At 54.4% G+C, this 13159-nt stretch overlaps 2 protein-coding genes across 3 annotated transcripts; both read right to left on the bottom strand.

The window, feature by feature from the left end:
• Positions 1-57: 57 nt before the first annotated feature.
• On the bottom strand, positions 58-6336 carry YBX1 (Y-box binding protein 1). Its single transcript, XM_015820365.1, is given in 11 exon segments — positions 58-439; positions 1074-1118; positions 1120-1339; positions 1440-1522; positions 1814-2116; positions 2232-2321; positions 2969-3002; positions 4232-4263; positions 4265-4295; positions 6220-6248; positions 6250-6336. Coding segments are annotated over 11 exon segments (987 nt in total). The 3' UTR covers positions 58-406.
• A 1157-nt stretch (positions 6337-7493) lies between these two features.
• On the bottom strand, positions 7494-12752 carry PPIH (peptidylprolyl isomerase H). Of its 2 annotated transcripts, XM_015820385.1 has the most exons (10): positions 12418-12752; positions 12266-12330; positions 11675-11698; positions 11137-11181; positions 10769-10811; positions 9999-10091; positions 9265-9352; positions 8797-8837; positions 8192-8260; positions 7503-7606 (listed from the first exon to the last, which is right to left on the bottom strand). In XM_015820385.1, the coding sequence occupies exons 1-9, from the start codon at positions 12481-12483 to the stop codon at positions 8192-8194; spliced, it is 534 nt and encodes a 177-aa protein (XP_015675871.1). In that variant the 5' UTR covers positions 12484-12752; the 3' UTR covers positions 7503-7606. The 2 variants fall into 2 exon arrangements, with proteins under 2 accessions (XP_015675870.1, XP_015675871.1); XM_015820384.1 differs by lacking the exon at positions 8192-8260 and having other exon boundaries at positions 7494-7606.
• Between the last annotated feature and the right edge of the window lie 407 nt (positions 12753-13159).

The following is a 13159-nucleotide window of genomic DNA, read 5'->3' as shown; positions in this document are numbered from 1 at the left end:
GCCGAAGGGACCGCTGCTGGCCAGCATGGAATTGGAATCACAGCCAGACCACACCGAGCAATTCTTAAGACCTTTATTTAAGAGATGCTTGCAGTTTGACGTGAAAAAATCAGGTGTATTTCATACAAATTAAAAATGAGGTTCTTAAAAATCCCAACTTGACCAGATATATGAAACAATTTAAAAACCTTTAAAGGTGTATTGAGAAAAAACAGGCCTTTTAAAAAACATGTTTGTCGCTCCCAAAAGGAGGAGACTGCTTTATAGGTAAAAATAATAAAAATCCCGTGCTGCATAGATAATGCAGAGAGTTCGAGTTATCTGGTCAACAGCAAAAAGCAAGCACTTAAGGTCTTCAGTTCCAAGTCTTCTGTTCATTTCTTATTGCTGGAATTTCAGATTCTGCTTATTTCAGATTCTCTCTTCTTTGATGACTAAACTGGAAACAGAAAGAAAGCCACAAGTAATAGGATCTTGCCCACCACCCTGGAAAAAAATCAGCAGGGGATCCCGGCTTAAGGTTCCCACAATCCCTTGCCCATTCAAAGCCATTAAGCCCGCCAGAGAGTTGGCAGAGTTAAACATCACCCTAAGCAGGCGGACCAAACGAGGGCACTCCCGTTTTGTTCCTTCCATTTTCCTCTTCAGGTCAGGGGCTTGAAGCCCCCAGCCTCTTCTGTGCAAACTGGGCAAAGAGCCACTTCTCTGTCTGGCGCAGCAGGAAATCGACAGCAGGACTCACGGGGAAAATGACGGCTACAGATCCACAATGCAAGCTGCTCTAAGCAAGCGCTACTCTGACCCAAACGCTGCGACTTGAAGCCCCCTCCCCAAACGGCGTCACCTGCAAACGTTGGGACTGTGTTACGTGAAACCCCCCTCCCCAAGAGCACTGGGGATTGGGGAATCCGGGTTTAACATTACGGGTGACTCAGCCAAGAGGGGGGGGTCCTTAAAGCTTCCTGCCACTGTCCCTGGGGAGCCCGAACTCAAAGGAGTCGCCCCCACCCCCACCCCTTTCAGGCTGCCCAGACTGCAGTGCTCCCCCCCCCCGTCCTCTCTCGGCCACTCACCCGGATGATGGTAGAGATGGTAAGCCGGCGTTTACTCAGCCCCGCCCTGCTCGGCCTCGGGAGCGGACGTGTTCTCAGCTGATGGTTCGGCTGCCTTGGTCTCTTTGCCATCTTGTGGTTTAGGGTTCTCTGGGCGTCTGCGCCGGTAGTTGAAGTTGCGACGGTACCGACGCTGAGGTGGCTGCTGGCCCTGGACCTCATCTGCTTGGTTCTCTTTGTCTTCTTCGTTGCCTTCCTCCCTGGGCTGCCGTTGGCGAGGAGGGCCCCTGAAAAACCCGGGCAGGCTTGAGACATTTCACCCCGACTTTTACGGCCGGGCACGATCCGGACACCGCGGGGACTGCAGCGCGGCCTGCAGGGACTCACCTGCGATAGCGCGGTCTGTAACCCCGATACAGGTTCTGCCTGACAGGCCTGCCTTGCTCCCCTGCACCCTGGTTGTCGGCGCCCTGTGAGATGGAGGAGGAGGAGGAGGAAGGTGCTGAAGCCGGCACACCTGCAGCCTCTCTGGCCTCCCACTTAAGACAAAAACAGGGCTTTCAAACATTCAAAAGCTCCTTTTGTTCTGAGCCAGCTGGGAGGCCTCCTCCCCACGGCCCCCGCAGGGCATGCAACCCCACTTCCCACTTCCCCACGCCCGAGAACCATTTTCCTTCCGCAGCCCAACCTCCCTACCCCTCCCCCAGCCAAAAAACAGACAAACAAAAGAGCAAGCAATCTTGATAATCAGTAAGAGTTACCTCAACTAGGTCTCCTTGCACAGGGGCATTGGAGTACTGTGGCCGCCGGCCGTAGGGCCGACGCATGTAGTAAGGGGGGTACCGCCTCCTGCGGTAGGGGCGGCGCTGTTGGGACTGCCCTTCCTGCAAGTTCTCTGACCCCTCATTCTTTTCCCCACTTTCACTGTTTTGGTAATTCTGTGGGTAGTTGCGCGGAGGGCCTCTGCGCCGAGGATATCGTCTGTACTGGTTACGGTCTGCTGCGTATTTGCTGCCTTGCACAGGAACGCCGCCCGGACCTGTAACATTGGCTGCCTCTGCTCCCTGGAAGGGAAAGTGGTTGGTAAGCCTCAGCCCCCCCTCCCTTTGGGGAAAGGGGGCTGCCACACACCCACCCACCCAGAAAGGGGGCAGCCGGGGGAGGGGGCTCCTCACCCACCTTTTCACCTTCAACCACGTCAAACTCCACAGTTTCTCCATCTCCTACACTGCGAAGGTATTTCCTGGGGTTATTCTTCTTGATAGCAGTCTGCGGAGGGAAGGAGGAAGGTGTTAAGAGAGAACAAGGAAACACATCGGAAATATTCGGGTGAAAATCTAATGTTTGAGAAGAAGGCGGGGTGGAGATCAACGTGGAGAAATATACGACAGGGTTCCTCCCAGGCGACTGTGGGATGCAGAAAAATAACAGGGACCTTGGAGGTCTCCTTGTCCAACCAAGACTTTTTAAAAAGTTTGCCAGAGAATCTAATTCAAGACAAACCAGGCCCCCCCAGACAGGAAGTCTGTTCTCAGTGACAAAAGCACATGAAAACATAAAGGTGGCAAAGCCAGGACAAGGACCAACAGGCTCACAGGGGGCTGCACCAAGCGAAGTTCACTTAGCAGAGCCTATGGCAGACAACTAATACTAAAAAACGAACTTAAGTTTAAGAAATAAGTAGCTAGAAAGAAATCTGCACTTCTGTGGACCTGTGCAGGCTCTCAAAATTATAGTTTGGCCATCATGCATTAGCTGAAATCTCGCATTAGAAAAAACTGCTTAAAAAACTGTAAAGTTCCTTTTGTTCTGAGCCAGCACATTCCCCCCCCCCTCCCCGGATACACTTCTCTTTATTTCAGCAAGGCAGAAACGCTACTGTTTTTCCTCAACAGCTAGCAAACAAAGCATCTCACCTGGTGGACAAACACATCTTCCTTGGTGTCATTCCTGCAAAACAAGGAGTATCCATTTCAGAAAACATCTGACACAAAAGAGCCAGCATTCCCTGGCAAGGAGTGGTACCCCTTTTGGACGGAGGCCAATCCAACGCTGGGCCCTGCCAAGGAGAGCGAGATCTTCCCAAGTGTACGCCCTCCGCTTAAATCCTGAGCTAAAAATACAGGAGGAGACGACTAACTTGACGTTTCAGATTTCTTCTTTGAGAACTCCTGCAATTAGCGAACAGCCAAAGCTGGAAAGGTAGGCCAAGCGTAATTTTGGCTATGGGACAGCTCTCTTCTGCAGAGGCATTTTCACGAATTCTTGATGCAAAGCAACTCACAGGAACGCAAAGGCCGTACAGGAAAACAGATGTCCGTTTGAACTAAGGCAGGTATGTGTGCACGTACCTTCTAAATACAATTTCTACTTTCAGGCTGATGTTTACATAGGACAGAATAAAAGCAGATGGGATCCCTCTGCCTGAAAGGATCCAAAGTATTCACCAGACTGATCATACCACTTGGCGTAAGAGTGAGGTCAACAGCTGCAATCAGGTAGGAAACTTTATCAACCTTTCCCAGAAAAACATTTTGCCAGATCGTGCACCTCCACCTGGGAACTGCCACAGATGGGACACGTAACTTAAACCTCCTGCCCAGCGACAATGATTTGCACAGAGAAGCGCACAGGGCTTTAAGAGGACTATAAAAATAAGGGAAACACCCAGAACCTGACTGTTAAAATCTTACATTTCAAAACGTTTATTGGGCACTATTTGTAGAGTGCTGGTGAAGTATGACTCATAATCCAAAGAATGTATGATTAACCGGGTGCAGAACTTGAATGCAGAGGGCACAATAGGGATTTCAACAGAAAGTTCAATCAAGAACCCGGAACCAGCTTTATGGGTGACAACTGTTGCAAGCCTCCCTCTGCTTACTGGAAGGGTCATCTGATCCCTTCCATGCGAGAAAGACTCATCATTTGTAACCCTAAGAATGGGGAGGCAGACTTCTTGTGAGCTTCTAGGCCAGCCCAGCTGCCATCCAGGGGCTCCCATCCCTGATAGGGAGGGTGGGAACTAACAATCCAGCACATCTGGTGGGGGATCACACTGGCAATGGCGTGCCCAACTCAATAAAAGATAGGCATAAGCTGAAAGTAATAACTGTGACTCACTCCCAAGCAGTTAAAACAAATACAGACACACACACACAGCCCCCAGCCCTGGTCACCTGTTGATGAAGCCATAGCCGTTCCTTACGTTGAACCATTTCACTGTCCCCAAAACCTTCGTTGCTGCAAAAGAGAAAAGGTGCAAGACAGGTAAGAACCAGCCCAGCTCAAGACCTCCGTCCTTCTTGATTGGAAGGACTCTATAATATGCATTTATCTTTCAGCTGCAGCAGCAGTGTTTTCCCTATCATAGATCCAAAGGTATGTTTTCATATTGGCTGGGAGAGGAATTTCATTTCAAAGCCCCAAACAAACAACTCTGACTTGCAAGGAGAAAAATCACAGGAGGCCTGTAAGTTTCCAATGCAGAGGTAATAATGAACAAGCCCCTGCAATATCCCAAAGGGGTCCCCCCCCCAAAAAAAAGACAGCTGGACTTTGTGTTTTCTTTGAAAACATTCTGAACTAAAGAAGCGAAATGTTTTCAAAGAAAGCACCAAGAAAGTCCAGCTGACTTGTTTGGGGGAGGGGGGGAAGCATCTTTGGGACAATCAGGACCTGGATGATTGAGAAGCTTCATCCACATTTAGCCCCCCCCCCCCATATGCTGAGATTTTGTTCCTGGCAAAAGCTGCAGAAAAAAAGGCAGCACCACTTACGGTACTGTTCTAAGTGATGTATGTTAATGGCACATTAGTTGTATTATCCTCCTCGTCTTTCCTACCACCTTCTATTGGTATATGGCTTTGCTGCTTGTATGTACAGGTGGTCCTCGACTTACAACCACAACTGAGCCCAAAATTTGTTGTTAAGCGAGATGTTTGTTAGTTTGAGTTTTGCCCCATTTTACGACCTTTCTTGCCATAGCCGTTAAGTGAATCACTGCAGTTGGTAAGTTCACTAACTAAAGTGAATCTGGCTCCCCCATTGATTTTGCTTGTCAAAAGGCTGCAAACCCCCCCCCCCGCCCCATGGCACAGCCACGGCCACAAACACGAGCCAGTGGCCAAGCGTGGGAACTCTGATCTCAGGGCCAGGGAGATGCCCCAATGACCATGTGAGAGAGAGTCCTACGTCACTCTTTACGGTGCCACCGTAACTTCAAATGAAGAGTTGCAAGTCAAGGACTCCCCATATTGTAAGTGTTGTATATTCAGGGTGCATTTACCAGACATGGGCTTTGACTGCCCCAGCCTGGGCCGGGAGGATTCCTGGGGGCTCAGCCCCTGCCAGGTGGGCTCTGCCCAGCCAGGCAAGCAGGGGAAACCAAGCCAAGACTGGGGGGGGGTTGTCTGCCCATCTCCCCCTCCCCTCCTTGGCGGCCATCTGCTCCGCACAGCCGCCAGCTGACGCCTTCCTTCCTCTGGCAGCGGCCCTCCAGCGCCCCTTCCCCAGCCAAGGGGGGGGCGTTTCGAAGCCCCCCTCTCCCCAGGCAAGCCGCAGCGCGCATGTCAGTAAGCAGACAAAGGAAGGAGGTGGGAAGCGGCCGTGGGGAGCCAGCAATGGGGCCGGGAGGGGCTTCTATGCTCGCCCCCCCCGCCCGGCTCTCCCGGCTGAGGACCCGCGCCCCGAATTGATCGCGTTAAGCCGGGCCGAGCTCCGCGCACGCGCAGGAGGCGCGCACAAAAAAAAAAAAAAAAGGGGGTTCCGCGCGCGGCGGACATCTTGCGCCGCCTCGGCCCCGCCCCCTCCCACGCGCTTTTTTTTTTTCTTCTCTCGCCCCCTCCCACCACCTAAGGCGCAGGCGCGCCCCAAGAGCACGAACCGCCTCAAAACGGTCGCGGCGCGCGCCTGAAGCTGGAGTGGGGGGGGGGGCGGAGAAAGGAGAAAATGGCTCACCCACTTTTCCCTTCCAATCAGAGAAGCGAGGGAGGGCGAGCGCGGCCAATCAGCGGGCGGGATGGCGGGACGTGCGCGAGGGAGAAGGGAGGGGGAAGACGGAGGGAAGACGGCACGCGCCGCACGAGGGCCCGCCCACCCTCCCTTCACGCGCACGCGCGCCCCGCTCTTTTTTTTTTTCCCCTCCCCTCCCCTCCCTTTCCCTCACCGATGACCTTCTTGTCCCCGCCGGCGGGGGGCGCCGCCATGCCCAGGCCGCCGTTGGTTCCGTTGCCGCCGCCGCCTCCGCCGCCGCTGCTGTTGCCGCCGTTGCTGGGCTTGGCATCCGCGACGGCCGGGGAGGGGCCCGTGGGCGTCGCCAACGGGGCCGCCGCAGGCGGGGCGGCCGCCGGGGCCGCCAGAGTGGCGGCGGAGGGGGGCGCCTGGGTCTCGGCCTCGCTGCTCATGGCGTCGCTGACTGTCGGTGGACGGTGGTGGTGACTGGCTTTCGCAGCAGCAGCGCCGCCTCCCGCGCGGTGTTGATGGTGACTCGGGGGCCGGCCGTGGGCGGGGGGGGCTGCTCCCTTGCTCCGGGCTCGCTGGGCTCCGCTCTCCGCTCCCGATACCGATCGAACTGGCCACAATGGCGGCGCGCACTCACTAGCCACCCCTCAAGCGCCGCCCCCTGCCCGGCGCTCATTGGCCGCTACGCGCTGCCTGTCGGGCGCAGCGCGGTCTCATCGGGCCGCGGCGGCGGCTCGAGGCGATCGCTGGCGCCTCGTTGGCTCGGGCCGGCCGCCCGTCAGAATCTACGTCCCGCGATTGGTGGGCTCCCTCAGCGTGTCCCGCCCCCGCAGAAAGGGCTCGGCTCTTCATGCGGGCTTGCCCCCTCGCGGGGCTCCTGATTGGCCCTGCGCCCGGGCGCCCCGCCCCCTGGGAGAAGCGCGGCCAGGAAGTCCCTTTCCCGGGCTGGAGCCGTCCGGGGCGCACGTGGCCGGGGAGCCGCGCGGGGCAGCCCCGGGATCCCCCCCCTGGGAGCGGGCCCGCCCTCCCGCCAGCCGGCGCTCCCGTTGGCCCCGCTGGCCGGAAAGGCGCGCCAGAGTCCCGTCTACCGGGAAGACGATCGGCCCGCTCCTCTCCCATCGCCCGCTCTGCTCGAGCCTGGCTGGAGCAGCGTTGGGACTTCCGAAGGTGGCCGCTTCAAGGTCACACGGGCAGCCCTCGGCCGCTCCCCTCCCCTCCCCTCCGCGCCCCCAAATCGCTCCCCGGGCCGCCTTGGCCAAGCGGCTCTGGGCACACGCGCTGCGTTTCTATTTGCTTGGTCCGCGGCTTTGACATGCAGGTGACGCCCCCCCCCCCCCAATGATAGGCATCTGTCAATTTCCCAAGGGCTGCCTACTGGAAGAAGAGAAACGACTGGGGGGGGGGGCGCAAGATACACTCCCCATTCCCAGCACCTCAGACCTGTGTGACCCTCCCTCGAGGCATGAGGATGGACAGATATTTTAAGAAGTCTTTTTATTTACAAATGGGGTGGGGAACAGACACGTGGAATGTGGGATGAAGGATGAGCGGTCAGGAACTGCTTGGCATCCCAGGACGAAGCAAAAATCAACCTGGAATCAGGAAGAGGTAAACAATTAGTCCCCAGCGCTGGGTTTTCCCCACATGCAGAATCCGGGGCAGGGCTTACATTGGTGGCCTCCCCTTGAGGTGGTGACACACTCGGTGCAGAAAGGACTTTGTGCCGAGTTAGACCACAAGGAAACTTGCAAGCTTTGCTCTGTGAGCGAGGTTCCAATCCTCCCCGCTGCTGAGAGGCCACGTGGGCTGCCAACCCTCCACGCCAGGGGCAAGGAACATGGCTACAGTTCTGATTTGCGCTGCAGACACATGGAAATGCGCTGTGTAAACCAGCGTCGTCCAACCTTGGCAACTTTAAGACCTGTGGACTTCAACTCCCAGAATTCCTCAGCCAGCATGGTTTTCATGACGTTTCGTGACCCAACTAGGTAACATCATCCATGCTAATGGTTGGCTGGGGAATTCTGGGAGTTGAAGTCCACAGGTCTTAAAGTTGACGTCCCAGGCATAGACCCTCCTGTCTCGCCCAGATATCCCCTACCCCCCCACACACACACCCCATTCCCAGACAGCATTTTAGAGGCCACTTCAGCTGCACAAACTAAGGTGACACCTACCTACATCTCTCCGCACTGGGCAATCACCACCGGCAGTTTCGGTTTGTTATTCGGCCCGGTGGGCACATTCTGCAAGAAGCAGAAAGCAGGTGAGCAGATATGCAGAATGGGAAAAGAGCAGCAGCAACCTTGCTCAGATAGCCATTGCCAGGATAAAGAGGCTCTCTTGCAGCCTGCTTATAACTTATGTTTGGTACTGAGGTGTTCTTGCAGATGTTTCAGGACCCAACTATATCAACAGAGCAAATCCCATTCCTCACTCGCACTGGTGATGTTACCTAGTTGGGTAATGAAACATCTGCCAGAAAACCACCAAGCTCAGAGGGGACCAAGGACCCTACATTTGGGTTCTCTCACTTTCTCAGGCAGAAATAGCCAGAAGAGTGAAAGGCTGAGAGATTACACCTTTTGGGGGCATGTTGCTCTTCTAAGCTGCCTGGCCAGGATTTGCATCCCGAAAGGCAGGAGAGGAGAGTCTGGGAAGCCTCAGGCTAGAACAGCAAATTAAAATAATTTTTTCTCTAGAAAAGCAAAACCGCCTAATTTTCATGTGGTTTCTTGGATGGCAGAGTTTCATCGCAAACCCAGAGACAAGCACGACTTACTTCAATTTTCCTCATGACTAGAAGCCCATCGATTATTTTACCTGCCAGGTGAGAAAAGAACAATCTTAGTGCTCCAAGCGTTTCTGAATTCCTTAGCCAAGGAAGAGCCAGGCTGGTGTGATCTTTAACCTTTCTTTGGAGAGGGGAACGAGAAGGAAGCAAGAGGGGCTGGGGGGGGGGCGGGGAGTCCAACCTTGGCAACTTTTAAGACTTGTGGGCTTTGACTCCCAGAGTTCCCCATGCTGCTCCCTTAACCCAGTGGGGGGGGGGGTCCTGAGGCAGCGGGGGAGGGGGGGAACCTAGAGACAAGAGTGCAAAGCATTTCAGGAAGCCCAGATAATGGGAACTTCCCAGGGCAGATCTGCCACGAATTTGGGGCGAGGGCCAGGATCAGGAGAGGAGCACCCAAGCTAACGGAGGCAGGGTGCGCCCGGGTCCCGGCCTCCGCCCCGGCCAGTGATGACTCACCAAAAACCACGTGTTTCCCATCGAGCCAGTCGCACTTGGAGCAGGTGATGAAGAACTGGCAGCCATTGGTGCTGGGGCCGCTGTTGGCCTGCGGGGAAAGGGGCAGGCGAGGAGAATGACCTCCCGTGTGGTCAAGCCCTCCCCATTCACCCCAGGCTCTGCAGCCGGGGGGGGGGGAGAATTTCAGAGTGCCTCCATTTGGAGGACATCCAATTCAACGTCGCATTGGGCGCTATGCAAGACCCGGGCGTTGAAAGGCGGTGGTCTTCCTGCTGGGCAGCCCGATCAAGGACCCCCACCCCCACCCCGAGTTCGGCACCTGGCCACTGTTTGTCTGCCAAAACTCAGCAAGGCTGAAGCAGCAGCTCCTATAAATAGCAACCCGCTGCCAGCAGCAGGAAGGGGGGGGAAGAGGGGCTGGGGTTTAACCCTTTCCTCCCAGGCAACAATCCAGATGAGAAACCGGAAATTCAGAGGGTCCCCCCCCCCCCCCGGAGAAGGCTGGGCTGGGTAGTGGCACCGAAGGAAGGGGAATGCTCCCGATCCCCACCCTTCCTGATGCTGGGACCTGGATGGGCACCTTCCCAAGATGCCTGGGGGCTACAGGGAAAAAGAAGGGAACAGATCAGGAACAAGTCCCTCCCCCCCAAGCTACGAATCCTTTCTTCGGGCTGCACGAGTTACTGAAGGGATCTGTGAGGAAGGTTCAGATCCAACTTCAGGCTGTTCTTTACCATGGAGAGCAAGCCGGGTGCCGAGTGTTTCAGTTTGAAGTTCTCGTCGGCAAAAGGTCCCCGATAAATGCTGGCCACTCCAGTGCCATCTCCCTATTGAGAGAGAAGACCAGGGAGGGAGGGAGGGAGGGAAGGAGGGGAAAGATATGGATGGATGGATGGATAGAAGGAAGGAAGGAGGGAAAAGAAAGGGAAGGGGGGATGAACGGAAGGCAGGAAGAGACGGAGAGAAGAGGGGAGGAAGGCCTCATGAGCCATGGGGCAATTCCCTTGGCAAACAGATACAAAACTGCTTATCCAGAATGAGCCTCCTCTAATGATTGTTAAAAAAAAAAAAGAAGTCTAAGTGCACAAGTACGTCCGCAATCACTCCTTCCTTAATCCTTTAATATGCTGCATTTACAAATTAGCATCCCCCCCCCAAAAGGCATTTCCTTTCCCTGCAAGCTATTGAGCGGAACCCCCGCCATCTTGCCAGCGAAACCTCAGAGTGAGCGAGTTCAGTTTGTAGCCATCTTCGCTTCTGTGATGTGGAAGTTAAACAGAATCAAGGAAAGGAGAAGTTTAGAGGAACCACTTCCTTCCAGCAAATGTTAGCCTGTTTTCTAGAAAACGTTTTAAGTTTTCCTGAGAACTTTAGCTCGAGTTTCTGAATAAGGGTGCCAGCCTGCAAGTCCAGCTCCTTGGTGGGGTAACTTCCAATCTTATCTGCACCAATTCCAAGTCAAATGCCCACTTTCCCTTCCGTAAAAGAGCTTTGAAGTACCTACGTTTACAAAATCACCTCCTTGGATCATGAAATCCTTTATAACCCTTGAAAAGGAAAAAAGAAATATTAGGAGGTCAAGGTATCCAACAGCTGCTCTTAAACACCAACTTGGGAAGCTCACAAATGGGCTGTAAATGTCTGGAACAGGATTCTGGATGGCTTGCAAAATAGTGCCTCAAGGGACTCGGTTTTAAGTAACACACAGTTTAACTTAAAGGCCACACAACAAGATTGGGGTGGCTGGCAGGTTTAGAACGCAATTCACTCATTTGAAGCACCCTCTCCAAATGTGGGAGTCCATCAGCCCCGGATGTGGGGAGCTGGAGGGGTGAAAAAAACTAGCCTGCCAGAGCCCAAAGCCCGACGTACCTGTGAAAAGTGCTGCCTTTGTAACCGATAGGAACACCATCTTTCCTGGGAGAGAAAAAAGCAAAACAGTCAGAAATTGGCAGATGCCACAATAGCCAGTGACCAAGATTGCTCTGGGGCCAAAGAGGCAACACTCCCAACTCACAACCTGTCACTTCTCACTGTTTTGTTCTGATCTCGAATTTCCTGAGGTAGAAGGACAAACGACAGAGAGGGGCGGCAATTCTCTTCACTAGCCTCTTATTATTTTTATTTACCCCTCTTACTATGTTTTTACTTCCACCTTTTATTGGCTGTATACTTTCGTATTATTATAATTATACTCTGTTGTTTGGCAAGTACACCGAGTGCTTCCGTACCCGAGGACTAATTCCCTGTGTGTGTCTAACCGCACTTGGCTAAATAAACACATAAAGCGTAAAATATAAAGTTAGGGATTGTTCTCCTCCTCCTCCTGTGCTGCCACTCTTCCAGCTCGATCAAATCAATCAATTTTTATTTTTATTTTTGGAAGGATCAACGGGATCGATCTACCCACCTGAATTCACCCGTGCAAAATTGCCTGGAAAGAAGAAAGAAAAAGGCTGCATGTTAAACTGGGACGCAGAGAGGCAGGTGATTCAGAGGGAGAGGCTCAAATTCAGCAAAGAAAGCCCCTCCATCACTGGGGCCGGGAAGGGGGGAGACAGGACAGGCGGATCGAAGCTGCATGTTCTATACAAGCTGTCCTCGACTTACGGCCACAATTCAGCCCAAAGTTTCTGTTGCTAAGCGAGCCAGTCGTGAGTTTAGAGCAGGGGTCTTCAAGCTTGGCCCTTTTATGACTTGTGGACTTCAACTCCCAGAATTCCTCAGCCACTCTGGGAGTTGAAGTCCACAAGTCATAAAAAGGCCAAGTTTGAAGGCCCCTGGTTCGGAGGTTGTAGAGGGCGAAGGGCTGCCCCCTCCCCCGCCAGGGAAGGGCTTGGGAATTTCTCTCCCCAACAAGCTTTCCTTTTGTCTCCCTGCGCCCATCATCCCCAGCCAGCTGGCAAAGCGGCGGCGCTCTAGGCCGGGCGGCTCTGTGGCGGGCGGCCGCTCTGGCCTCCCGTCTCCATGGCCCCCGCCTTCCCGCCGGCCTCGGGCTCACCTGAAGTTCTCGGCCGTCTTGGGCACCACGTCGGCGAAGAGCTCCACTTTCATGCGGCCCACCTCCTGCGGAGGGACAGAGGCGTCAGAGGCCGAATCCGGGCTCTCCCCAGGCCACTCCTCCCGGCCCCGCTCCCTCCGCCAGAGGCATACCTGCCCGCCGATGGTGACATCGAAGAAGACCACGGGGTTGTTGGGATTGGAAGCCAGTACCGCCATGGCGACCACCTCTGACCCGGAAGCGGAAGAGCGGCCCCTTTTTTGGCCTAGCGCGGCGTGAAACGCTCACTTCCGGGTGCGTCAAGCGCCAAACCGAAGCCGTTACACCGGGCTGACGTTTTTATTTTCACGTTTTATCGACATTAACCAATATCTTGGGCGCCGCGCTCCGGTTTCTGACGAAGGAATCTCACCGTCGATGTGCCAACGGGCAGAGTGTCACGAGCCTAGTTCAATCCCCATGCTGTTCCCGTCCCACCGGAAGCTCCCGCCTCTTCCGCTCCTTTGGAACCGCTATCCCGGTCGCTGGGGAACCCGAAGTGTCGCTGCGTGGGCGCGCGCGCGCCTGTCGGTTCACATCCTGAAGTCAATGCAGCCGCCTATTCGGCTGGGCCTCATGGACGCTGTGCAGGATGTTTCCTTTCGCAAAATTTTATTTTATTTTTTTTTAAAAAAAAAAAGAGGCTACGATGGCCACCATTTCCCAATAAGAGTTATGTTTTAAGCCTCACTCAAGAACAGATGGTCTCTGAAGGATTTCTTCCTTCCTCCCTCCCTCCCTCCCTTTTTACCTTCCCTTCTTCCTTCTTTCTTTCTTTCTCCTCCCTCCCTCCCTTTTCTCTCCCTCTTTTCTTTCCTCCCTCCCTCCCTTCAGATTTTCTCTCCCTCTTTTCTC

This window comes from Protobothrops mucrosquamatus, unplaced genomic scaffold (assembly GCF_001527695.2).
Source record: "Protobothrops mucrosquamatus isolate PMUCROS unplaced genomic scaffold, P.Mucros_1.0 scaffold1123, whole genome shotgun sequence".
Lineage (NCBI taxonomy): Eukaryota > Metazoa > Chordata > Lepidosauria > Squamata > Viperidae > Protobothrops > Protobothrops mucrosquamatus.
This window is presented reverse-complemented; position numbering and strand designations above follow the sequence as displayed.